The 27,270-nt window shown below is 42.2% G+C and overlaps 1 protein-coding gene and 1 long non-coding RNA gene across 8 annotated transcripts in view; both read left to right on the top strand.

Moving 5' to 3' along the window:
- Positions 1 to 3,785: 3,785 nt before the first annotated feature.
- Positions 3,786 to 8,707, top strand: LOC128902977 (uncharacterized). 2 transcript variants are annotated; one of them, XR_008463926.1, is made up of 4 exons: positions 3,786 to 3,903; positions 4,488 to 4,661; positions 6,508 to 6,628; positions 7,099 to 8,707. It is a non-coding gene; the product is annotated as an uncharacterized LOC128902977 (long non-coding RNA). The 2 variants fall into 2 exon arrangements; XR_008463925.1 differs by having other exon boundaries at positions 6,473 to 6,628.
- A 2,063-nt stretch (positions 8,708 to 10,770) lies between these two features.
- Positions 10,771 to 27,270, top strand: part of SLC12A2 (solute carrier family 12 member 2) — a 65,363-nt gene continuing 48,863 nt past the window's right edge. For 3 of the 6 annotated variants that reach the window (XR_008463662.1, XR_008463661.1, XR_008463660.1), the window contains exon 1: positions 10,771 to 11,503. Coding sequence is in view for 2 of the 6 variants with exons in the window: in XM_054184591.1 (XP_054040566.1) it covers positions 10,904 to 11,503 (600 nt within the window). In the remaining 4 variants the exon portion in view is untranslated. The remainder of the gene's footprint in view (positions 11,504 to 27,270) is intronic. The other 3 variants (XR_008463663.1, XM_054184591.1, XM_054184590.1) reach the window with 3 other exon arrangements.

The following is a 27,270-nucleotide window of genomic DNA, read 5'->3' as shown; positions in this document are numbered from 1 at the left end:
AATGGCCGTGCTCCTACGTACTATCACTCCCAAGGCTGTACACATGCTGGGACATGAGTCCCCTATGCAGCCATCGTCAGTGATGCGGTAAGGTCTATCTTCCTTGACCCATCACCCAGGATCTTATCCTTTGATGCCCACCGAACATCATAAGCATCACAATTACGTATCATACCTTCCCAAGTATTTAAATATGAATTAATGTTAAATGAGTAAGAGAAGATACTGGTGACATATGGCAGAAGTAATGTAATCTTCCTTTCCCATAACCTTAACTCCCTGGACACGTAAACTCTATAAACTCATAAAGCAACATGAAAAAATGTATAATGAGTGGATAAATAATATTTTATGCTGCTGGCATATGGGAGATGTTTAGTTTGTCATATCAGCAGTGGGTATAAGGATTTCCTTTAAAACATTTAGACTTCACCCTCCAGTCTTAACTACTCAGTTTTAAGCAGTTATTTTACTCTATTTTGTCAAATACCTTTATGGCACCAACCAGCAAGAGCCTGGAGTGAAATTATGTTTAGATTTCTACCCATCTTAAATAGCATCCTAGAATTAATTAGTACCCATGTTCCTGGCATAAATTTGGTAGTATAAAGGAATGAAAAATTCTTGCATTGCAGGAACACGTAGAACACATGAATCTCTTTGGCAGTGCCTACTCGGGTTCCCACTCTTGTTAAAATGCATGTTAGAACTTCTGTTGATGAGTGGTAGATCTCAAATCTAATTCAATTTGACTTAACGAAGATCGGTATACAAGACTTGGCAAGTTTAAGCTGCTGGACTGCTACATATAAGGATGATTCCACATGCAAAGAAAGTATCATTGAGACATGAATGGGATCAAATAACATCAGGCAGTAACCATGAAAAACTCCGTAAGAAACACTCAAGCTAGTAGTTACACATTACAGGCAAATTATGACAGTTTGGAACGTGAGAGGTAGTAAAATCATTTGAACAGCCATGGTCAAAAAACAGTAAAATAAGTCTATACAAACCTGTCAGCATCACTTGGACTACAGAGGCTGTGAATGCAAAATGTCATCCTGTTGATTTCTGTATTTTCCATTAGTTCTGAATTATTGTTTACAAGTATAACCTTACTTTGGAATACTAGGATTTTCTTGTTTTCCTTTTTTGAGAATACTGCATTATAATCATCCAGATGTACAACAGCTGATCAATATTTAAATCACGTATTTGGCTTATTTTTGATCTGATAAAATACAAATCAAATCATTTCAGACAAAGGGGCATTGTTGCCCAGGGCTGGGGGACACGCTGTGGGTACAGGGGAAGAGCAGCTTAGGGTCCCATAGGATTTATTATGGGATGTCTGGGGAGGAACCAAGGGTGGGAAAAGCTGAGGAGGACCAGGAGTGTGAAAATCAGGGGCAAAGGGGCAAAAAGGGCCAGTGGCCAGTAAGTAGTTGGCTGTTGGGTACGCTGTCAGCCATGCCCTGCGCCTGGGCAGCACAGCCTGTCCCAGATCCTGGCTAGAGTCCTTCTGTCCTGAGTGATGGCTCTATGTGTGCATGTGTGCGTGCACACATGTGTGCGTGTGCGTGTGTGAGCACACGTGTGCAGCAGTCTGTTGCAGCAGTTGCTGTGGGGTTGCAGCCCTGGGGGCTTTATGTCCTGGTGCCAGCAACTGGGGAGACTGGGACCCCAGGGCAGCTGCTGGTCAGGCTGAGGGTCTGAGCCGGCTGCCAGAGGGACCCACCTCATCCACAAACGTCTTTGTGTTGTCACTCGTGGAGCCCCATCCTGCTCTGCTGGAGAGAGGAGCAGGATGAGACCCTTGGTGCTGCCTGTGTCCATGCGAGTGTTCTGTGTGTCTGTCTGATCCGTGTGTCCAGACACATGTATAGGTACATACGTGGTGTACACGTGTGCTCTGTGTGCGTCTGCCTGCTGGGAACGTGTCTCCAGCCTCGCTGCTGGTTGGAACTGGGGACATGGAGCTGAGCAGCCTTCCCTCTCCCAGGCCCTTGGATCTGGCAGGATATATTTGCTCACGTATTTTGTTTCCTACACTTTTTTTTAACTTCTGTCACTTCACCAACCAGTCGCTCAACAGTAACTACAAACAGTGCCGGGATATTTCTTGAAATTATTAGATGGTTTCCCATAAGAAAAGCTCAGAAAAAAATATTCTAAAATAATATATTATAATAAGGCAGAACAAAACCTAAGAGTTCTCCAAACACTGAATGAAGTAGGCAAGGTGAAAAAAACAAAAGCATGACTGCAGCAAAAATGATTGGTAACTTCCAGTCAGTTTTGATAATGAGGGTTTATAGAACATGAAAAAAAAAAACCTGTCATAATACAAGGAGAATTAAATGAAAAGAACTAAAAATTAATTGTATGAGTAGAATGTGGTCAGCTGGCTTGAGCTTCTGGAAATATAGACATCTTCTCTGTGGGCACTGGTGGGCTGCTGGCCAATCCACTTCCTTAGGCTTCTTTACATAGTGAATGTCTACTCCAAATCAGAAGCTAATGAATGGGATACAAAGGTATGGAAGTTATTTTACCTTCAAGAAACATGATTACACAACAAAAAAGCCACGTCACTTTGAAAAGGAAAAATGAGAAACAGAAATCACTTAGATACACCCCTGAAGAGTAAACCAGGTCCTTATCCCTGTATTCTGTCTATCTCATCTCTATATCCAGAGAACAATCTCCAGAAGTTTAATGTTTGAGACAACTTCTTGCACACAGTTCTAAAGAGCAAAGAGATGAACAGAAGGAACAAAATCATGCAAAATGGACTTAGCTCCTGTAGAGGTGTTCTGGAAGGAAGTAGCAGAACAGGTTCCCAGCTCATGGAGAAATTAAACAGGAGGATCTCTGGTGAGAGAGACTGTGTGAGCTGTGTCCTGAGCTACTTGGCTGCAATCTGCATGCAAGGTTGGAATTAAAATTAGTACTCTGTGATACAGACTGAACAGTTACTGAGCAGTGATGAAATTCTTTACTGTGAGGGTGGTGAGACACTGGCACAGGTTGCCCAGAGAAATTGTGGATGCCCCATCCCTGGAAGCTGGCTGGGTTGGATGGGGCTTTGAGTAACCTGGTGTAGTGGGAGGTGTCCTTGCCCATGGCAGGGGGGTTGGAACTAGGTGATCTTTAAGGCCCCTTCCAACCCAAACCCTTCTTTGTGTTGGTCTGTCCACTTTAACATTTCAACAGCGCCTCAGTGCTACCCTACAGCTTCATCTACTATAAAATTCCTTAGAGACTGAGACACGTAGAAATGACTAAAACTAGAAACATAACAAAAAAATTCAGGAAGAGTATAATTTCGGTTTGAAGATACATTGGACTGCAAAAAAGCCCATTTGTTTTTTTGTTTATGTTTCCAGAATTGTTGCAATATGTTCATCTATATTCTCAAGATATTCTTGACGAACTGCCTATAACCACAGCAGTTTAAGGTAACAATATCCATCTCCCCTTCTGCCTAACACATGTACATACAGACTCGATTTTCAAATACTGGGCAAAAAAAGAATGAGTCAGATGTTAAGTGCTCTGAATGATATGTGATAATTGAAGTCTATAATTATAAGGTCTTCACATTTAATCTCACTTGGTCACATGTAGACCTTGGCAATGGTTTCTAGAGCCCGTGGGGCTTTGCTGGTCTTGACTGGACTGATACAGGCACAGGATAAAAGGCAGTCTCTTCCATACTTACACAACCAGAACTTTAAAGATAAACCAGCACCCTAAAAGTAGACATGGAAACTCACAAACTCAGGGCAGGCAGCAGGTGCTCAGTCTCCTTCCTCCAGCTACCAAAAAAGCACAGCATCTTGCAAAAATTTCCATTTCTGGATGGAGATGAAATATAGCCTCCGCCTCACTCCTAGAGTAAGTATATTGCTAACATAGTATTAAAAACCAAAGTCCTTTGAAGAAGCTATCCAAAACCTATCTTGCGTGTCAGTCTTCAACCTGATAATGTTAGAAATACTCAAATACTAGAAATAACTAGACTCACTATGAAGGTACTCTTGTTACCACCCAGTCAATAAAAACAAGGCAGTGTTGTGTTAGGGCAGTGGAATTTTGAAGACACACACAGACACATCAAAAGCATGGTCAGAACAAGAAAGGCCCCTGAAACAGATTGTTCCACCAGCACATCCGGCTGCCAGCAAACGGGTTTAATTTCTGAGTGACTTAATCATAGGATTTATCTGGCAACCTTTCAGAAGTGTTGCTGCAATTACCTTTTTTTCTTGTAAGCTAGGATTAGTATAATACAAATACAGGTACGACACCACATGACAATACAGTATTTGTTAGGGGTTCATCCAGATTTCTGAGAAAAGAAAGACAGTATTACTTAAACACTGATTTGGATGAACACCTGTAGTAATTATAAAGAACACAATGAACAGCACAGTAGTAGAATACAAATATTAACTGTGCCTCTATTTGTTATCAAACAGGAAGGAAAAAAGAAGGAAGGAAGGAAAGAATAAAAAAGAACAAACAAAGTGAGGAAAAGAAGGAAAGAAGAATCAGGCCAATTCCCAGTGCTGACTGGGAAAATGTGACATGGGATCACGATGCAGAAACAACACTTCTAGATGCTAACAATGACCATATCAAGGAGTAACGAGGTAAGTGGTAAACAAGAGGGGAAAAAACCCTCATTATGGTTCAAGCAGTGCACACACAGCACCTGTTCCAAAATTTTAGCACTGAAGAACTGCTTTGCAACAGTGACAATAGCTTGCCCTGCAGAAATAAAAGGTATGTAAACCTCCCAAATCTACCAGATTTATGCTGAACAACAAAAAATTACAAAATGAGTAAGCTGGTCAATGACAAAGCTGGAGAGGAGACCAAAAAGAGTTAGGTTCTTACAGGTGCTGACTGCTAAAAAATATCATTTTGGAGAGACAGAGAAAATTTATACCCCCAATCAACAGTGACTTGAGAAAAGTTGAGACGAAGCTGGTACCACTAAACAGCAGGAATAAGGCAAGTTACTAGAAGAAAGAAGTAATCCTTTGAAAAGCTGAAGTTGTTTCTAAATATATTAAATACAAAACAAAACAGATAATTAAGCATTACTGCCTGAACAGAATATGCAGAAAAAAATAAAAAATGAGTAAGAAATCATCCCTGACATGTATCTGGAACAGCAAGCCTATCAACAGTCTAAGCCCAATGGATAATGAAGATATAAAAAGAGCACTCAGAGAAGATAAGGCCCTATCAGGCAGGCAAAATGAGTTCTTGTCATCTGCCTGCACTGTGGAAGAAGCAGGAGATGTTCCCCTGCTGGAGCTCTTCTTTGCAAGGCATGAATAGGAGAGATCTGCCCAAACAGTAACAAGGCAACAGGTCCAAATGGCACTCAGCCCTAAGCTCTGGAGGAATGCAAAGATGAAACTGCTCAATTATTAACTCTGATGCACAGCATCTTAAAACCAGCTTTGGGCCTGAGGACATGAACTTTGAAAATGAGATAACTATTTTTAATGATTTGAAGGGAGATCTGTGGACCTACAGGCTTATAAGTCTGATGCCTGTCATCAGACAAATCACGAGATACTGTAACAAAGCAGAGAATCAGGGGACACATGGGCAAATACGATTTTTGGAGTGTTAGCACAGCTCTTGTACACTGGAAATATACCAGGGTTTTCTGAAGGCAATCACAAGCAAGTAGTTAAGATTTAGCTGAAACTATTTACACGGTTTTCTGAAATAATTTTGACAAGATCTTTTGCCAAAGGCTTTTAAGCAAACTAAGGATCAATGAAATAAGAGGGAAGGTCCGTGTTTTGATAAATAGCTGGTTTAAACACAGGAAATAGTTCTAAGTGGTGTGTTCACATACTAAAAGGAGATCCACAGTACACTCACAAGCTGAACGCTGTGTGCACATCTCAAAAAGGATCTGTTAGAACCAGAGAGGAGCAAGGACATGCGGAACAGTGTCCGCAGGAGCAAGGACTTAACTAGAATTCTGCTTGGAAAAAAGGCAAACAGGACAGAGATGTAGTCAAGGTCTAAATGTCCATGATAGTCATAACACCACAAAGTGGCTGCATTTTCCAGTGTTTTGTATTGAATATCAAATGAGCACTACAGAGTATCCAGTGAAGCTGTCAAACGGCAAATTCAAAGTAGAAAAAGGAAGCAGTTCTTCACACCATGGGGAAGTCCCTGCCACAGGACACGGGGGAAACTGCGTAACGCCAGGAGGAAACCAAACAAGTCCATGGAAGAGAAAGCCCCTCTCGCTTGCTTAGCCAGGTCCTAACGGCAAAGTGTTGGAGGCTGGGAAAGTACTGGTATGACCTGTGCTTGCCCTGTTCTTACGTGGTCTTTCCTTGGTGGCCACTGCTACAGGCTGGGTACTGGACTAACTGAACGCTTCGTTTGACCCAGGACAGCTGTTCTGTTCTGATCTTCTTAGGTGGAGTTTCATACATGTTAAACTCATTTTACCAGTGCTGGCAGCCATTCTCACAGACCCTTCTGATGCCCTGCCGTGCCAAAAGGATATGTCTGGTGACGAAAGATACCGCTAATAAGTCAGCCATCGAGCCAACTGCACCTGATATTTTCTCCAGTAAGTATACATAAATATTAGTGTGTAAAGTGTAAATAAATATTAATCAAATGTATTGAAGTTTTGAAACTTCAAAATTTAAATTTAGAAAACCAAATTTAGAATTTTCAGTAGTGCTTTTGCATCTTTGACAGGACATTGAAACACTCCACAACTCCTCCTTCCACACTTTGTAAAGAAAAAAAAAAATTGTTATCGTTCTGTGGTAAACAATTTTAGCTAGAGTAATTTATTACTCACTTTTATTTAATACGTTATGTTTTTGATTTGCTCACTAATGACACCCAGATTCTACTGTGTTAATGTTTTAAGTAGTGGTAAGTCAGAAACCAGTTAACTAATTAAGAGCTTAAAGTGAATATTCTTTTTGGGTTTTTTTTGTTCTTCAACATGTAATTTTCAGTACCAATGGCATTTTACTTGGCAGTTAATGGGAGTTTGTGTGCCTTTTGTCTCCTTGACTGTTACAGATTCTCTTACCCTTCTCACATGAAGGCCATGTGAAGTCCCAGGACCTTTATGAAGACTTGGTTCATTTTCCTCTTATTCTTGTCAGTTTTCCATACAGTAGTATTTCTTAATCTCCCTGGTGCTTTTGGTTCTGAGAGGTGTACACTTTTCTCATCCATCTTCTTCTTATTCTTGGGTCCTCTATTTCCTTGTCTTTCATGGGGACTGTGGTAGCAGCCTCAATTCTTTGCTTTCTTCAAAGCCAGTATTTAGCATTATCTCACATTACATTAGATGGACGCACATCACAAAGTTTACTTGCTATGAATGCTAAACCTTGTCTTTTTCTTTCACTTCCGTAAGGTTTCGCCTTGTGTGGAATCATGTGCCCCTACTGTCTTTCCACTAGGATGATAGACTCTTCTCTCTTAGGGCTTCTCTATGCCCCATTTTCTTCCTATTAGTATATTCTTCCCATCCAGTTCCCTCTTCCTTTTTCTAAGAAGGAACCTCTTCTTGAAGTCTGAAGTGCAAGGATACTCCATCTGCCACCTCGGTATGAGCAAGGCCAATCCAATCACTGAGTCTGGGAATGCAGAACTGCACCACACGTTAAATGTTTGAGCATTGCATTGAAGTAACATAAACAAAGACAAAAGAAGAACTGACATGAGGCAGTGTGGGCTCCACAGGTGTAGCCAATACCTATCAAGCTGTACATATCGAATGCTGTTTGATTTAAAATGCTGTTTTGATTTAAAATAGTACAATCCCATCATCACCAACTGTATCATGAGTATGGGATTTCACAAGCTGCTTCTCTCCTCTTTCCTGTTATTACTTATCTATGCAGGAAATGCACAGAAATAACCATTTTCAAATCTAAATTGCCTCCAAACACCTTACTGTATGACATTCTGTGCAGGTGTTGATCATGCAGTGTTTATGTTTGCTTACGAAAAATGTATGGTGGTGGATTTTCTTTGGGCATCATTTGCCATTCTAGTGCTGTTTGCTTTCAATTCTGAACCACAGTCCTTTATTCTGAGTTGTTCTCTTTATAATCCACTGTTTTTCAAGTCCTTACTCCCTGACAAAAGTAAAAATTTTGCCGTGGTTTAATATTTTATTTTCCAGTTCACTCACAGATTTTTACTCTTTACACTCTAAAAATTTGCTGAATCATATCTTTTTTGATTTGTTACTCTTGGGAGTTTTGGAGTCCATCAAGGAATTTCTCAAACAACTTTGAAGTATATGATTTTTGTTCTAGAACAGTGTTTGAACAGGATCCCTGTACCCACCTTTTCAATCTACTAAAGTGTCCTCAGCTTTTTTACGCATGTACACATCCATTAAAATTGAAGTACTTCTTCCTTAAGTTAACTGTTAAGAAAAAGCAAGCTTTGTTTTATAATTCCAGTCCTCTTCTGTTGGATTATGTCACCAAGTTTGTTGTTAATTTAAATAATAGAGATGTGGTGAGTGAAAGAATGGATGTTGGCGCTGAGAGTTTGCTAGACAGAGGGGAAAAATACACAAAATTGTACATCATTAGGAAAAAAGATTTGGAACAAAGAAGTACCAACCAAAAATGTTTTTGAAATAAAGAGATGCCATTGCTTGAAAGGACTTACTTAAGTGAATGTTTTCTTGATGCTTTTTAGCAACTCAGTAAGATAAAACTGTTTTGGCAACTGTTGCCCAACTCTCCTGCTATTCTGTGAACTACTACCTTCAAGTATAAAGACAATGAAAATACATCATGGAAAATTGTTGGTGGATCCCTTTCTAATTTCTTACTACGGAAGCAGAAGGATTTTACTGATGTCTGAGGTTTCTTTTTCACAGCCTCAGAACTAACCTCCCATGCTTTAATGGATTATCCAGACACCTATGCTCCACTGAGAGGGGAGGCAAGAATGACTGCATTTTTTAAATTAAAGCACTGCTGGAGCGTGTCCAAAGAAGAGCAATGAAGCTGGTGAAGGGTCTAGAGCACAAGACTTATGAGGAGCAGCTGAGAGAACTGGGGTTGTTCAGCCTGCAGAAAAGGCTGAGGGGACATCTTATCGCTCTCTACAACACCCTGAAAGGAGGTTGTAGCGAGGTAGGGGTTCGTCTTTCCTCCCAAGTAACAGGCAATAGAGCAAATGGAAATGGCCTCAAATTGCATCAAAGGTTTAGGATGGATATTAGGAAAAACTTCTTCACTGAAAGGGTTGCCAAACACTGGAACAGGCTGCCCTGGAAAGTGGTTGAGTCACCATCCCCGGAGGCGTTTAAATGACAGGTAGATGTAGCACATAACATGGTTTAGTGATGGACTTGGCCATGCTAGGTTAACGGTTGGACTTGATGATCTTAAAGGTCCCTTCCAACCTAGATGATTCAATGATTCTATGTATCCTTTGGGGGAAATAATGCAATTTATGAGAATAAGGGTGAAGAGCTGCAACACGGGACACAGAAAAAGACGTATCACTGACATTAGATCTACTGTGACAGTAGAAAATTACTTTTACAGCACACTCAGAAGAGATCTGGAGGCTGGAAGATTAACGTAGGGCTCAAACGACCGCCCAACTTCTGCTCTCCTTCAAGGTATCCGCGGGCAAACATTCCTGAAGATGCCGGGCATTTACCGGTCCTCGCTAACCCGCAGGTGCACATCTCCACTGCGTGTTTACTCATCCAAGCAGCACATCCGGACCCTTTACATCCGGACAACGTTACAGAGAGCAACCAGCTGGCATGCGGCAAACATCAACACGAGGCGGCTCAAAGCGGGGCCGGGGGTTTTGCAGGGCTGTGAGCCGACGAAGGGCCGGCGGACCCAGATCTCCATCCAGGGCCACCTGGCCTCCATCCCGCGGACCGCCCCCCGCCCACGCAGCGCCGGGGGGCGAGGAAGAGTGCAGCACGCCGCTCCTCCTGCCGACCACCCGGGGGCCGCTGGGCTCCCGCCGCGATTGGGGCGAGGGGGACGACAGGCGGCCCGCGCATCCCCCGCCGCTCCTCTCGCGAGATGTGGCGGCGGCCGGCGGGCTGAAAGGCTCTGGCAGTCAGGCGAGGGCCGGGGCGCCGCGGCGCACCACCCCCCCCCTTCCCCGGGTCGCCGCGAGGCGGATGCCGCAGCCGCCATACTTTGAGCCAGTAGAAGCCGCCGCCCTCCCCACCAGCGCCGCCGGGGAGCCGCTCCCGTCGCCGCAACAGCAACCAAGAGCGGGCGGAGCCTGGGGAAGCAGGCGGCGCTGGCGGCCCCCCGCATCTCGCCTCCGCCCGAGCTGGGAAGCGAGGTGGCGCTGGCCGGTTAGCGCCCGAGTTCCTGCCTCCGCCGGGCGGGGATCAGGTGGACCGGTCGGAGGGCGGGCGCGGGCAGTCGGAAGACACCGGATGGTGGTGGGGAGGGCTGTTTCCTTGGCGGCTCCGCCGCCCCACACCGGCCGCGGCGCCGCTCCCTCCCGCTTGCAGCCGCGGGCGGCCTCGCCCCGTGCGGCCGCTCCTCCCCGGGCGGCGCTGTTAGAGCGGCGGGCGGCGCCTGGGCGTAGCGAGGGAGGCGGAGAAGCGTGAGAGCGGCCGGTGCGGGGCGGGAGGGCGGCGGCGGGGCCGGCTGCCGCTGAGGGGGCGCGCGGCGGGGCGGGGAGCGGCATCACCACCACCTAGCGCTGCAGCGGGGCGGGGCAGGGCGCGCGCGGGGCGACTGGCGTCGTCTGCCGCGAGCCGCAGCCCCGGGCGCTGGTTGGCGGCTTAAAGCGGCGGAGGCGCAGCCGCGAGGGGCGCTCAGAGCAGCCGGCGCCGCGCGCAGTGCTGGATCGGGCAGGCATGGAGGGCAGGCAGCAGCAGCCGCAGCAGCAGCGGGGGGAGCTGCTTCCGCCCGGCCCCGACGCCCCAGCGGCCGCGGGCTCAGAGCGGCGGCCGGAGGAGGAGGAGGAAGGCAAGGATGTGGCGGGCGGCGGTACGCTGGGCAGACCGCTGGGTCCCACGCCCAGCCAGAGCCGCTTCCAGGTGGACCTGGTGGCGGAGGGCGCCGGCCGGCCGGCCGAGGAGCCCCGCAAGGCGAGCGGGGACGGCGGCGCGGCGGGGAAGGGCAGCGAGGAAGCGAAGGGCAGGTTTAGGGTGAACTTCGTGGACCCGTCGGCAGGCGACGAGAGCCCCGGCGAGCCAGGGGGCGGCAGCTCGGAGGGCGGCAATGTCAGCTTCCAGAACGGCGGCGACACGGTGCTGAGCGAGGGCAGCCTGCACTCCGGCGGGCACCACCACTACTACTATGACACCCACACCAACACCTATTACCTGCGCACCTTCGGCCACAACACCATGGACGCCGTGCCCCGCATCGACCATTACCGCCACACGGCCGCCGACCTGGGCGAGAAGCTCATCCGGCCCAGCCTGGCCGAGCTGCACGATGAGCTGGACAAGGTGAGCGGCCGCTGCGCACCATCCACCCCCCACCCACCCCCCCACCTTCCCCGGCCGCCCCCTGGCGCCGGGCGGGCCGCGGTAGCGGCCGCGGCCCCGGCGTGTGTCCCCGGTGTCCGCCGGCTGTGGTGGGAGGAAAAAAGCCAGAAACTGGCTGAGCCTCGGGGAGGCGCAAACAGCGCGAATGCACCGGGTCGCTTGCGTCTTTCTCCCCCCCCCCCCCTTTTTTTTTAATTTTCATGACGCAATGGGGGTTTTTGCCCCCCCCACCCCTGTATTTTTGGGAGAAGGTCCCCGTGCTGAGAGGTCGTTACAGCTGTAGGTCCGCGGAGCAAATGGGTTTTCCGCAACCGAGGGAGGATTTGATACGGGCGCAGCGGTTTTCCACCGCCGGTCCCTGTCCCCTTCAGCAGACAGGGAATTCGGGGTCTGACAGAGGTGTTAGCCTGGGAAGGGGAATGAAAGCGTTTGGAAGAGGTGGTTAAAAAAAAAAAAAATAAGAAGGATGTGGTCGCTCTCCGTAGTGGCAAGAGGCTTGTCGCCTAAGCCGCTGAAAACGCGTGCCCGTCCCTGCGCAGGCAGCGCCGGAGCAAACCGCCGCCTGGCGTGATGCTGAGGGCTGCACAGGCACAGCCCAGGCTCCTTCTCCTCCTTACGGAGCCCTTTCTGTCGTGCTGGGTAGCCCGGCGTGTGAGGGCGTCGTGATCGAGGCTTCAGAAATTTCGAAGCTGTGTGTGTGTGTCAAGCTTCTTCTATTTTGGACTAGTCGGTATGTTACTGGAGACGGGTTACAGTGAAAGCTTATTTGCATCGTAGGCTGCCTTTATTAAAAGGCAAGCTTTAGCTGAACCTGGTATTAATTTGATGTATTTTTTTTTTTTTTTTTTAGATAATGATTGAACGATCATGACTGAACTAAAGCCAGATCAAACTTGCAATGCTGTTTTCTTGCAGTCTGAAAATTGCCTCTTGGTGTTTGGCTGTGCTCTAAGTCCATGTTCTAGTGGGTTTTTTTTCTGTTGGGTTTACGGAAATAATGGAACACTTGTGCCATATCCTAATGAAGTGAAAAATATCCTGTTTCTAGAACTTTTTTCATCCTTGTAGGCGGAGTTCCCTGAGAAAATGTATGTTCTTTTGAGACTGTCCTGTTTCACACCATTACTAGGCAGCTTAGTGCGTCTGCACTGATCTGTGGGGTTTTTTTGGGGGGTGTGGTGTTTTTGAAACTGACTTTTCATCTGTTCCGGTAGAAATAATTGTTTGGTCTGTTACAGAGGTACTTCCTTGCAGTGTCTGAGGTTAGATATAAAAACAATTACTAACCATAACAGCAAATTACTCTTGCCTTTCAGGTCCTCTCCTGATGGAGTTAAATTGTGTTCTGCAGTCTGATTCTAAGTTAGTATGGAATGAAAGTTGGCAATTACTGTCTTGTGCATGGAGTTAGGTATGCTAAAAATAAACCACGTAACATATGTGAAAACACTGGGGGAGGTTGGTGGTTTTTTTTTTTGTTTGTTTTTTTTATTACGCCCATCCCTCCTGATTCTGACTCCTGGTCCGTGATGGGATGACCAGGTTCTTAGATTGTAAGATATTCTGTTCTGTCAACAGAACATTACTTGAATTTCTAAGCTTGGCAGATAGGTTTGTGTTAATTGCAGCAGTCAAGAAAGCTCTTAGTGACACCATTAAGACGTTTCAGTGCGGAATCTACCTTATTCTGGAACTATAGTTTCTCCAAGTGTAGTTTCTTCGTATTTCATTACAAAGCATGGCAAGCAATTTTCTGTGGTAGGTTGTGGCATTGAGGAGCTGTAGACGACCTAATTACAGGATCATTATCAGAACAGTTTCATTGTGAGCATTAATTAACTCAGATTATTCGTTTCTCAAATGTCAGAAATTTGCTCTGCAGCATGGATAGGTATCTACATGAAGATTTTTTCTTTTTAAAGTGGTGTTCTGTTTGCTCTGCCCCTACCTCCCCACCCCTCTACTCCCAAAAAAAAGATGGGGGGTGGAATATGCTATTTCAGTTACATTTGATAGTATACCTCAGTATTAATTTTAAAACCTGCCATGATATAAACTTCGGAAGTTAAGTTGATAGTAACTCTGCTGTTTTGTCGCAGGATGTTTCATTTCCAAAGCAATTAATGTGTTAGCAAGCATTTAGGCTTGTATGAAGATGGGAAGCAATTATTTTTGCTTCAGACTTAGGGAAGCAGTTTGCAAGATGAAGTTAAGAACACAAAAGCTTTTAATAAGGATGTGTCATGCATACTAATAGTATTGGATAGCTACATTTTTCACAGTCTCTGGAGTGTAAAATATACCACATCTATGATTATGTACTTGATTTCTGGCCACAGAGTGCTGATAACTTTTTAAATCCTGGTGGCGCTGTACTTTTATATGAGAGATGTTCACAAAGCTATTGTGCTTTTTTCACTGTGTTTCAGGGGGCGTATTGTTTCCATTCCCAAAGTCACTTCAGTTCCTGCTGACTAACAGTAAGGGTCTCTAGCGTTGAACAATACTATGCATTAAAGAAGATATTTCAGTAACTTTGAAGAACTTGAAAGATTATGCTTGCTTTTTAGCTGTGTTTTTTGTACTAACTTAACTTGTACAGCATGGATGTCAGACTTAGTAGGGCAGCTGGTGTAAACGTCCTAGTACCATTACATAAAATTTGCACTACGTAAAGCCCCTGCTTCTTGACCCAGTGCATCAAGGTTGGCAGTTACTTTGTGTTACGACTGATACCAAAATTTGTTCACCGGCAATGTGGTTCATTGCTTTGATGGTGGCATTTTCATCTTGCAGTTGAAGTTTGTGCTATTCTTTTTTTTCCTTCTAAGAGGTAAATAAATGTTGTGAGACAGTGTAATGTTTATGCTAGTGCCAATTATAGAACAGATTTTTTTTTTCCTTAGTTTTGTTTACAAGCTTCGTATGTCTAACTCTGGTACTGATTCTGTTCTCACATAAAAGCACTGTTGGAGGAAGATGCACTGTTTGAGGAGGATGCACTACACATACAGAAGGGGTACCTTTTGACAAGGGTTTTTCTTGCTTTCTCAGTAGGATAGGTGTCTAACCAGCTCAGGTTTCACGTGGTTGTTCCGACAGTGGCTTTCCTAGTAGTAAAGGGGTTGTTCCTGAGACCGGTTGTGGAAACACAGCTGGATCATGCTGCACTACCCTGAAGTAGATGAATTGTAGACTACTGATTTTGATCTACCATGTTAAATTTCAAGTGAGGGGTCTTGTCTCCATGTATCACTGGCTGCAGATAGCAAAGGTGATCAAACTGTTGCTTACCCAATTGATGTGCATTAATCTTACTCTGCTTTAGAGGGATGGAATTTGGGGATGCTGTTACAGTTGCTAATCTCACAGATATGGCGATGCTTTGCAGGAGCATTAGTCTCCAGAGATGCAGAGGTGAGAAGATGGTTATTAACAGGGCGGTGGGAGGGAGACAGCATACCATGAAATGTAGGGTTTTGTTGCAGTTGCAGCAGTGTCCCCTGCCCTCTTGAGGAGATCTGCCTTCAGGCAGTAGGAAGATTAAAAGTGTCCTAGCTTTTCTTATTTTTTTTTTTCTATCTTACGGTTTAGGAATATTTGTTTTGCCTAGGTCAGCTACATCTGTAAGTAAAGGTATAGCCTGTAGAAGACATTCCATCTGCCTTTATGGCTTCCTCAATGTAAAAATTACCATGCTGTAATGTCATAGACCTTATGATTCTGGAAGGTAAATACTTTTAAATTACTCAGAATTGGACTGTGATTTAGTAATCCACCACTGTGCATTAGTTTGTAATTCTTCTGTATAGTATTGCCTTAGTTGGAGAGCTTTTTTTTTTTTTGAAGAGTAAACTTCACAGTATGTGAGGGATTCTGGTTTGATATGTCTTTTGTGCAGTCATTTACAGCTGTGGTAAGTAGATGTTATGTGAACCAAGCCCTCTGCTGGTAGCTTTGTTCTGTTTGTTAGATACTCACTAAGAGTAATAGTTGGTTCCCTTGGCAGGATAGAAGATAGTGATCTCAAAGGAAGATCTTTACACCACCCCCCCTGCCAGCCCAAACTAAAAAAGCAAAACAAAAAACCTGTTTAAAAACACAAGTGTGCTTTGCTTCGTCCTGCACAGAAAACCACACAGCTGTCCCCTACATATGGAGATAGGAGTAAGAAAGAAATTACTGATAGTCTTCATGCAGAATTGAGGGGGTTTTGTTTGTTTTTGCTCTAGTTGGATGACTGATTTTTATTTTTTTTAAACTATCTTTCTAGCTTTGGTTTTTATTTTCTTGAACATTGCAGTTTTTCCTCTTACGTGATGGCTTAAAATGTTTATCTTACAGAGCATTTTCACTGTGCTTATGGCACTGCTTTTTAACAGAGAATGTATTCTCTCTTGAAGAGAGAGACTGCTGCACCTCTAACGTTTGTTTGTATTTTTTTATTTTCAGTTCTTGGTTTGTGTCTGCCTAGCCTGTAAGGAAAACAGAGCTCAGCTAAAGATGCATAAAAGGCTAAAAGATGATTCTAGATGATTCTAGGGATCAAGTTAGATGGCCGTGTTATGTAAGGTATATCTCCAAACACTGCTTCCTCCCCTGTCCCTCTGCTGGGAGACTGAGACCCTCTTGCAGATAGTTTTTATTGTACTACCTTGCTGAATCTTGCTCACAGTCAATAAGTTTCTTAGTTCTTGAGTCAGTGTGATTTATTTGGACAGCTTATTTTCCATCTCGCCCTCCTTTATATTTGTAAGCAGAACTTGAATTTTCTTTCTGAACTTCATTGAACTAAAATAAGAGAAGCTCTCTAGTGTTGGTGTCTGTGCTTTTGGAGACCCTAGAAGCCTGTGATTTGTAACTGTTCTGGTTCATCCCTGTTGAAGAACAGTGAGCTCAATGCATCTTTACTCAGATGAGGCTTTGCTAGCATCATGCAAAGTGATGGTTATATGCTTTTTCAATCTGTGTGGAGAATCCTCACTTTGCTTATCCTGATATCCTATGTAATTACCACCATCTTCATCAAGGGAAAAAAAAATTAATATACTGCTCCATTTGCAGCAGTAAATCATGTTAGTCCTTCAGTGTTTGTATTTTGTAAGGACCATGTGTATTTTGTAATTTTACGTTGCTTAATGCTTGAATCTCCCTTATCTCTGTGATGTTTTTAGTCCAAAACACCTATGGAATACTGAAACTCTGAACTGTCTTCAGCAAACTGCTAATATTGTTCTTACTACTTTGTTTTTGTTTTGCTCTAGAGAAGCTGGAAGTAACTGAGCACTGTTAATAGGTTATATAGTTTGACGGCACAAGTGTGGGCTGCTGCTGAAAGGGATAAACTTTTGTGATCTCTGCTGTGGTGATGTTTGTATTTTTGAGTTGGATCTGGGAGCTGATCTGGTTTACAGAAAGCAAACACCCCCTGCAACTGCAAAATTTTGCAGTGGGTGTGATTAGTTCCCTGATCCAGTACACCAGTGGTCTCCGCAATCTTTTGACAGCATGGTGGTATCAATAAAATATTTTCAGAAGAAAAGGCATTGTAATTTGCCAGAATAGTACAACTATGGAAGGAAGGAAGGAGGGAGTGCCTGTTAGGAGGAGCTTGGGTGTTGTTGTTTGGTGGGTTTTTTGTTCGTTTGTTTTTTAATAAACTGAGCTTAATTGACAGATTGTCAGTATCAGTGATTAGTTCAATACTGGTAACTGAAAGAAGAGCAATAACTTATCTCTAGCTAGGTAGATTTTCTTTCAGCAAAAACTATTTCAGAACTAGTTAAAGAGGAGGGTGCTGCAGAATTAATCTTGAGTTTAACTTTTTTGCCTTTTGGTATATTGCATTTGATTAAACCTCAGATGATTTTCATTCTTTAAGAACATTCTTCCAGATGAGGAGGTTGGCAAGATCAATATCTTGGAGTAATTCAAACCAGCATATTACGTCTTCTGTTGCAGCCTTTGGATTTTTTCCTAAAGCCGCATATAATATTTGTACATGAGCAACCACAAACCCATTTTACCCCCCTTTTTGATATAGGTAACAGCAATCGCAATGTGGTCACTTGTTCACTGCTGAGAACTTTTATAAATAGTTAACTTACACTTGTTTGCCTTTCAGTATTTTCGAAGCTATCCAGTTATTGCAGCTTGAGTGCATGGAACATCTTTGGTTTATTTCTACATTTCGGCATGCTGATTAGGCCTGATAAAGTTACTGAAATTTCTTCTTATGCATACAAACTAATGAACATGCATTGTTTGTGCCTGATAAACTTGCAATTATTTAAAAAAGTAAGAATTCCTAAAATTCCATTTTAACAAGGAAGCTTATCTCTTGCGTCTTCATCTTGCTAGTTAACTTTCCTTCTTCAAATAAACTGCTTTTATTTCAGATGATTCAGGTTTCTCTTTTTTTAATTCAAAGAAAACGGCAACATCTGTTTCAGCTGTAAAGAAACTGTGATGCTAGGTTAATGTTTCAGCTTACTCTGAGGGTAGAGACGGTAGAGAGACTCCTAAGACTATTCTGCCTAACACTGCCCTTGAGCTGTAAGCAGCTTGGCATCTTTGTTGTGAACATAGTGCTGTGCCAGTACAAGTAAGTGCTGTGTTGCATGAATAGACCTTGGTGCTGGCTCAGGGGCTGTGCCTGTAGCTGTATCCAGCTCTTCCAGCCGTGACATTAAAAATTCGGGCACTGCTTAATTGATTTTCAAGATTATTTCATAGAACCATAGAATGGTTTGGGTTGGAAGGGACCTTAAAGATCACCTGTTTCCAACCCCTGCCCTGGACAGGGACGTGACCCACTAGACCAGGTTGCTCAAAGCCCCATCCAACCTGGCCTTGAATACTTCCAGGCATCCACAGCTTCTCTGGCCAACCTATTCCACTGTTTCACCGCCCTCACAGTAAAGAATTTCTTCCTAATCCATAATCTAAATCTCCCCTCTTTCAGTTTAAAACCATTACCCCTCATCCTATCACTACACTCCCTGATAAACAGTCCCTCTCCACCTTTCCTGCAGGCCCTCTTTAAGCACTGGAAGGCTGATGTAAGGTTTCCTTCTCCGGGCTGAACAACCCCAACTCTCTCAGCCTGTCTTCACAGGAGACGTGTTCCAGCCCCCTCATCATCTCCATGGCCTTCTCTGGACTCACTACAACAGGTCTATGTCCTTCTTATGTTGGGGGTTTCAGAGCTGGTCACAGTACTCCAGGTGAGGGCTTACCAGAGTGGAGCAGAGGGGCAGAATCGCCTCCTTTGACATGCTGACCACGCTTCTTTTGATGCAGCCCAGGATGCTGTTGACTTTCTGGGCTGTGAGTGCACCTTGCTGGGTTATGTTGAGTTTCTCATCAGTCACCACCCTCATGTCCTCCTCCTCAGGGCTGTTCTCAATCCATTCTCTGACCAGCCTGTACTTTTGCTTGGGATTGCCCCAATTCATGTGCAGGACCTTGCACTCGTTGAATTCCATAAGGTTCGCACAGGCCCACCTCTCAGGCTTGTCAAGGTCCTTCCTGATGGCATCCCTTCCCTCCAGTGTGTTGATGGCACCATGCAGCTTGGTGTTGTTGGCAAGCTTGTTGAGGGTGCTGACAGCTGTTCACGTTGCTGATAAAGATGTTAAACGGCACTGGTCTCAGTATCAAACCCTGAAGAAGGCTAATGAACAGCCTGCTTGAATGGGCTGTTTAGCCTATTGTAAGACAATAGGTTAAATGTAATTTTTCATGAACTTACTACACTTAGAATTAATTAAATTCCCTAATTAAAGTGGGCAAATTTATTAAGGTTTCTTGCTTCCCCATCACCCATCTCTTAAATGGAAAGTGCATCTTTCTGTTTTGCAAAAGTAGATGAAAACTGAAAGGTGCTAAGAGCAAGAATGCTTCACATTATCAGTTTCTCTGGGGAGTATAGACAACTTGGGAATTTGCTGTGTTTAAAACAAGTTCTTGAGCAAGACTGAAATGCATTCTTTTGTACTTTTTCTTTGAACGCTGTATTTTTCAGACTATACTTGAATATGCAAGAGGCTTGCCAATAGGATTTAACTCAGCTCTTAAGCAATCAAATGCTGCATCTGCTTCATTCTGGATAACAAGAAAATTGTATGAAATGCTTAAAACGGCTCCAACCATTAGAGATGTATTGGGGTTATGTTTTTCAGATAATCAAGTGGAAACTACCCGTGTTGAGAAGCTGGATCTGTTTTCCTGAGAAGTGTGATTTCTCTTTTCATGCCAGTGAATATCAAAATGAATATGATGGTGAATGCACAGTAATGAATAATTGCTTTGATAATCATTCACAGTACAATGGTTCTTCTGGAAAGGATCAAATACATTGGTGCAGTAGGGAAACTAGTAGTTTGGTTCTGGAGAGGGCGGGAGAGGACTGATCGATGAAAACCAGAACTGACATGTATTCTTGAGGAGTGAAGTAGACTACATGTATTTCTTTTTCTTAAGCTGGATGGGTTGGTTGCCCCTACATTTCTGCAGCAAGTCATGCCTACTTTTTTGTGAGTAGATGTTAATGGTGCAATTTCCTGTTAACTAGAAGAAGTGGAGGGACTAGCAAGGGAAGTTTGTATCTTTTTTTATGGTAGCAGACCACCTTGAGTGTTCCTTGACAGGAAGGCCTGCCTTTACCTACAATGTTTCTGGGAGTGCAGAGCATAAGCATTGTGGGTCTGCCATAGGGTAGCCTCACTGTATAGCTGCTGAACAGAGGTCTTTTCTCATTTGTCTCTAATTCTCTTGATCATCTTGCCTGGAGTATTCATAGTGTCCTGTGCTTAAGGAGGGATGTACGAATGAAGATGTAGAGAGTTTTCTTTATATTGCTGGTTTTGCAAAATGCTCTTGTTCTTTAAGTCATGTTTTCGGTATGGAGAAAAAACCCCAACTATTTATATTTCAGATAGGATACTGCTCTTGCATACCTGCAGGTGTCAACAAAACTACTTGAAAGGATTCCATTTGGTCACACCATTCAGGTTGCAGGCTTTCAAATGCCAGCCTTTGCCTGGCTATCTAGACTTCAGTGCTTTCCTCTGGAACTTTTCTTATGTAAATAAGGCTAGTGCTTCTCTGTTAGGAATATAGAGATTTGAATATGAATTTCCTATGCGATATTATGACAACTAGATCAAATGGTGTTGGCACTTGCTGTTTCCAGAGGCACTGATTAATAATCTACCTTGATTTTGATGCGATGCTTAGGAAAGCATTGAAACTTTTTTTTTTGCTTATAAAGGGATGAAAAGTCAAAATTCCTGCTGATGCAGTTGAGAAAGCAGGTAGAGGAAGGGATGAGATCACCCTTGGAATATTATGCAATGTTCTAAGGCCTGGATTACTTAAGTGACATCACAGGTTAGTGGCTGTGGAATACTGCTGTGACAAGTTCATCAAGATCAGTCAAGGACCAGATTGTGTTTATTTTCACCACTTCAAGTACTTGTTAAGTATGGGCAGTTTTGCTGTTGTTTCATTTCCAAATTGATTTCAAACCTTTTCCTTCAAGCGAAAGTCTTATCAGATTGCAGTTTGTATCCATTCTGTATTAGGAGGGGAAGATCATAATCACCTCCTTAAAGAGAGAAGTCTATAGCCTTCATGTAGTTAGTAAGCTTAGAGATAGGTCAAAAATTCGTATGCATGTAAGACATTAAGTGGTGGTGAGCTTTATAAACAAAGTTCCTATCTGTCCTTTGCAAGTATGTTACCTTGCAAGAACAATTATTTACTCCTAAACTTAAATCAATTGCCTGAGTAAGCTTCTTGATTAATAGTCTTGCTAGCCTAGTTAATAGCTAATACCACTTGTAAGAGTTAGGAGGAAGGATGCATGATTTTCCATCACCTTAGAAGAATTAAAGTAAAAATGTCTTTTAAAATCAGAATATACACACACACAATATTGCATAATGTTTCTCTGTTAAAAGCAGTATTGAGTTGCAAGACACTGAAATACAAGGTGATGGCAGAGACATGTAGCTGGCTAACTCTTCAGTTGACATGTTAATTGTAACTATAAATTTCTTCTTTTTAAAATTGTTCCACTCTAATCAAAGTACAACAGACTTTAATTTCAGTTTAAGATAACATTAATGCTCTGTGTTTTAGTGCAATCTCTTTTAAAATCTCTGGAAGTGGATGCCAAAAGCATTTGCTGCTGTATTTTAAATTTGTAATTGTAGAGAAGGTAATATAGTCAAAAGCACTTAAGTTTTGGTCTCTTGGCTGCAAACTTGAAAAGGATTTCCTTTCAATGAGGCAAGTAACCGATGGTTGAAGCTGTTCATGCTTGATTCCAAGGGAATCCCGAGTTTTAAGAACGGATCATGTTTTATCTGGGTAACTTATCTCAGGTTGCTCTAGGTAACTGCTGGGTGCCATTTAATGGGTTAGTAGGCTTTTTTAGCTTATGACTGTAAAGATACTGGAAAGTAGCAGCATTTTATGTGTACTTCAAACAAGGAGTGGGAATTATAAATTCTATTAGCAAATTTGCTATAATTCATTCCTGGTTTAAAACCAAGCAGTAAAGCACCTAACAGGACTGCTGAATTTTCTGAACTGCTGTCAACAGCTCGCCATTGCACAATAACTAGCAGTGTTCCCTGAAAGCATGTGGGTTTTGAGTTTGTTTTATAAAAAGAATGCTAAGAAGGTGTTTAGGCAGACTGAGACGTCTTGAACTTGTGTACTACCGTGTCTTCTTTTGCGTGTGCTACCTGACTGGGTTTTTCCACTGGTAGCAATACTAATCACTGAAGCTTCCCATCTAACTCCTGAAAAATCTGAACACCTGAATCTGTTTTGCTAGTTTGGCAAATTTGTTTTTAAATAACCAATTATCAGAAATTTGTAAATTGTTCCAGGTGTCTGTGGAAGATACTCTGAGTAGCCATCTTTAAGTGAAATGTAACTGTGTTCACTTGGATTACCACCCTGTTGGAAGTACCAAAGATTTAGACTATTACATCTCTTGGTGACATGTAGATTAGTGATGTAATTAATATGTAGAAAGTGGTGACCTGCTTTAGTTTTACAATTCGCAATTTCACTGCTTTTTCATCAGAGTGAGGGCTGTTACAGAGCATTAATTGAGAATTTGACACACTAGTTCTCAAGTTTCCATACTAACTCATGATGACCCTGTCATAATCCTTATCCCAGCTGAGGACTGGTGAGGAAGAAGCAGAACTGCAAGCAATATTTAAAGTCCAGGTGTATGACAGATTTATTTTTTTTTCTTGATGTGCTCATTACAGAATAATTTTTCTGGTTTTATAATCTTTTCTCTTTCAAGTGTTACTGTGTAATGCAGTGATAACTTTATGCAAGTATTTAGGCTAGGCCAGAAAGAGAATTCTTTTAAGGCTAGTGAGAGATGTAGACAGCATGTATTTTTTTTCCTTGTTACTTTGCTTTCATAGACATTGAGTTTCAGTTGTGTTAATTTCCAGTTCCTAGGTCTAACAAAATTGTTCTGCGTTGTTTGATAGGTCTAAATAGCAAATTGCCTTTCTTAATAAGTAACTATTTCACTCGGAGATTGATATTTTCTGGTGGATATTGATATTTACTGGATAATTCTGGGGTTTTAATGGGAAGGAGGCTTAGGTAAATTCATTTTGGCATAAATTAAAGCAATGAGGATATCTAACAAAGCTTTATAGTTAGCACTTCTGATAAAGATCAGTATAGGGAAGAAAATAGCTGTTTGTCAACAACAGTATTGCTGGTGTTACTAGCTTACAAAATAGACTGTTCCTGCCAGTACTGACTGTCCCTTAAGAGTGTGTTATGTAGAGTAAAATATTTTAAAATACCTTATTTATTTTAAAATACCTTTTTAGAGCTGTTTATTTCATTTGCAAAAAAAACCCCAAAAAACTTGGAAACTGTGAGAGCCGGCAGAGGTGTTTTTCAAACTTGGTATAAAAACTTGCTGTGATTTTTTTTTTTTTGTTAGTCTACAGAGCAAAGTTAACAACAGTCTCTCAGCCATTTTGAACAGTGGTTGGTTGAAAAAATGGTTACAAACAATAGTCAGCATCACCAGATGAAGTCCAAGACTGGTAAGAACTTATTTTTCCTCGCATATTTAGGTACTGAAATACTTTGAGTTCTCAGTCAGACAACCAAATTTGAGACTTCTCTTGATAAAGTGTTAATCAAAGGACTCTCTTGTATCCCAATATGCTTAAAACTATTCCATAGAGTTGTAAACATTTGGGAAAGGAAACTCACTGCTTTTGGTTTCTCTCACCACTGGTTAGATAAAAGTATTAAAACAAAAACAGCTTATCAAAGACCCTTAGGTACAAACTGTGAATATCATGACTGTGAACATTAGCATGCTGCAAAAGCAGTGTTTAAACAACAGATATGTTTGGTACAGTTTAGTGTCCTACAGTCAACATTTAATAGCTGGCTTATTCTGTGGTAGTACAGTATCACACTTAAATATATTTGTACCAGTGCAAACTGTTTTCAAAAGTTGTCACTGTCTCATCAGAGCCAAACACCTATGTCAGCAGGACTATTCTATGCATACAATACGTCTACCACTTTTTAAACCTTTTATTCAGATCATTAGAAATGTCACAGGTGAGGTGGAAGAGTCTGAAAGTTCATTGCAGAAGGGAAAGTGGAAAGCTTGCTCATCCAAGAAAAGATATGTAGTCTTTAAAAATCATGGGAAATATTAGCATCTTCTGGGGTAAAACGTTTAGTAATTCTGCTGCTGTTTGATAACTTCCTTTAATCTGTCATTTTTATTTTATCCACACTTTGGCTAAAGTACATTTGAATTAGAAAAGCAAAAGCAAGTGTTCAGAAGCTTTTCCTCCATGTATGTTTTGAGCACTGTTAACTCTGAAACCCTTCTGTACTGCCAAGTTTTGTACTTGAGTAGCTGTAATCTTAACTGTGTGCAGCGATGGAGTTGGGCTGTTTAGGAGTATAATCTCTGTGAGTACGATTCTTCCACTGTTGAGGCAGCTGGCATGCTACAGCTGGATCTATACATTTTACTGGTTGCTTCCTTCTGCAAAAAGGAATTTCTTAAAAATGGCAATGCCTATAAAGTTAACCTTTGTGAGTTGAAACAAGAAATGGTTATGGTGAGACGTAGTGAACAGCTTGGCAACGACACTGGAAGCCGCATTGAAGGAGCGCAGAAGGTGTGTGCAAGTCTCTAGCTTTTGTGAAGGAGGATTCCACTGTCCGTGATGATTGCTGCAACGCCTTTAACAACAAAGCTCCTGTCAGGTAAAAGCGTGATCCTGTTGTTGTGGCTTCGACTGTAGCTGGTGAGAACAGAGATGTATTGCTGTACAGAATTGTTCTGTCAGTATCTCAGTTGGTGAAAGATGATTCTCAGGCAGCTTCCCTTATTTTCTGTTCTCAGTAAGTGTTTTAAATGACGAGAGCACCATGCTCAATATCAGAATGTGTACGTACAAAGCAGTTTTAAATGTAAGGAGCTGTTCTCTTAAGTGTAGTGGAATGTCATTTTTATATTTTCTTGCAGAATTTGGAGCTTAAAAAGACTAGGCTCTTGATTTTCTTTAACATTTTGAACACTAGCTACTTAAACCAGCTTCAGTGCTGTAATTTACTAAGACAAGTAAAAGCTACTGTTGTGAACCCTTTCTATGGAATTTGCATGGGGAGAAGCCCATACTATATGGCATGTACCAAACCCATAAATGGTCAAACTTGAGAGATTGAAAAAGAGTCTAGTCTCGAATGCTTCTTTGGCCTCTTCTCTCTTCACAAGAGCAATGGCAATAGGGAGGATTAGCTAAAGAAGTTATTTACTACTTGGGACATGCCAAATCAGGCAGGCTGCAAAGAAAGCAGTCTGCCTGAAGGAGGGCTGTGGAATCTTAGATACAAACTTGCTGGTTATCATGCCCTTTACTTGGGGCTTCTGTGTTGTGGTACTTGAAATAAATACCTCATACGATTCAACATGGCCTAAGTATGTTGTCTTTAAGATAGATAAGTTTACCACAAATAAATGTGCTGCATGACATACACCACTATTAAGAACTCTCAGTAAAACTAAATAGCCATTTTTACCAATGAGAATCTTTTCCATGAATCGGTGTATTTCAAACTGTGTGTGAAAAATCTCAGATCTCTTCTAGCTAACAAGTCTTTTCTCATTATTAATCCACTTCTAGTAAATGTGGAGGCTATTCACAATTGGCACAAATAACTTACTGTTATGATCCAGTACTGGAGATGAAGTAGTAGATTATCTGTGCTTTTCAGTGCACTAGTGTGATACAGCAATAGAAATTCCTGTGTAGGAACAGAATTTAACTGTTTCTTGGCTAAATTCCTATCAGTGTAAGATAGAATTGTCAGCATGCAAGTGTATCTTACTTTTTCTTTAACAGTGCAAGTGAACACCATAACTCTGAGTGTTCTTTGGACTGATTAGATAAAAGACCACATTTTGATTAAAAAATTGTGCTAATAAGAGCATTTCTGATCTGAAATGCTAAAACCTTCTCTTTTCTTTCCCCTTTTGTTACACCCCCTCCAAATCCACAGTGTGTTAGTGTTTTTTACTGTTTATGAAGATCTTATCGTACATGTATTGCTGTTCTAAAATAGTGCTAGTGTGGTTTTTTCCATTCAGTATGTGACTTGAGTAGAAGCATTGTTTTCTAATGAGCACAAGCATGAAAAATACTATGCCTGCTTTATTTACAGCTGAGACCACAGTGGTGCTTTCTTAATCTTGCATTAAAGGACTGAACTTGGAGCTTTGTGTAGTGGAATTCTTTTGTGCCCACACTCTGTAATATCTGTTCTCACTGGTACTTTATCGGGTACCCACTAGCACTGATAACCAGCAATAACCTTTCAGTTATTACATTTTACGTGTGCTTCAAAATATTTTCCTAAGAAATATTGCATAGTGTGGAGAGACAAGACATACAGAACAAAACTTTCTTGTGTTCGTAGTGTGCATGTCTTGGAGCTGATCTGGTAACTGATAACTCAAAATATCATTTGCGAGCCACTGTCTCCTTCCCAGAACACAACAGGCCGAGCTATGCGCTTTTTTGAGCACTCTAGTGAAATGTGTAGCTATCACATAATGGTTGAGGTTAGAAGTGACCTCTGGAGGTCATCTTGTTCATGGGTGCAGGTTCTAGCAATACCTGGCCAGCCATGGTCATATGCTGAAGTATATAATTGTCTGTTATGCTAGATACTAGGATATTCTCCACCTTCTCTTAAAACCTAAATGTGCAGTAAACAAAACCTAGCTTGTGGAAAAAAAAAAAGTGTTGTGACTCAGTATTACAGCATTAATAGTTGCATATAATGTGTCAATATTTTAGGACATGAAGATACAGATTTCTTCCAGCTGTTCCTTGATCCTCCCTGACCGGTCTTTTCAAAGAACGATTTTATTGTTTTTTATTAGAGATATGGCATGCCTTTTTGTAAGACCAGAAGATGTTATCAAATGTTGGCAGTTTTTTTGGCCAAAGCATAAAAACTGCTTGGGTAATATAATTGTGACTCCCCTAATGCAACATCGTTAAATTGAGTTTGTTCCAAGTATAATGTGAAGCTTTTCTGTGAGAAGTAAGAATGGATTTTATATGAAGGAATTGCAATATACAGTTACACTGTTGCATGCTTGACTGGAGGTTTTGTTGTCATGG

Source organism: Rissa tridactyla, chromosome Z (genome assembly GCF_028500815.1).
Source record: "Rissa tridactyla isolate bRisTri1 chromosome Z, bRisTri1.patW.cur.20221130, whole genome shotgun sequence".
Taxonomy (NCBI): Eukaryota; Metazoa; Chordata; class Aves; order Charadriiformes; family Laridae; genus Rissa; species Rissa tridactyla.
The sequence above is the reverse complement of the archived record's forward strand: the minus strand, read 5'-3'. Positions and strand labels throughout refer to the sequence as shown.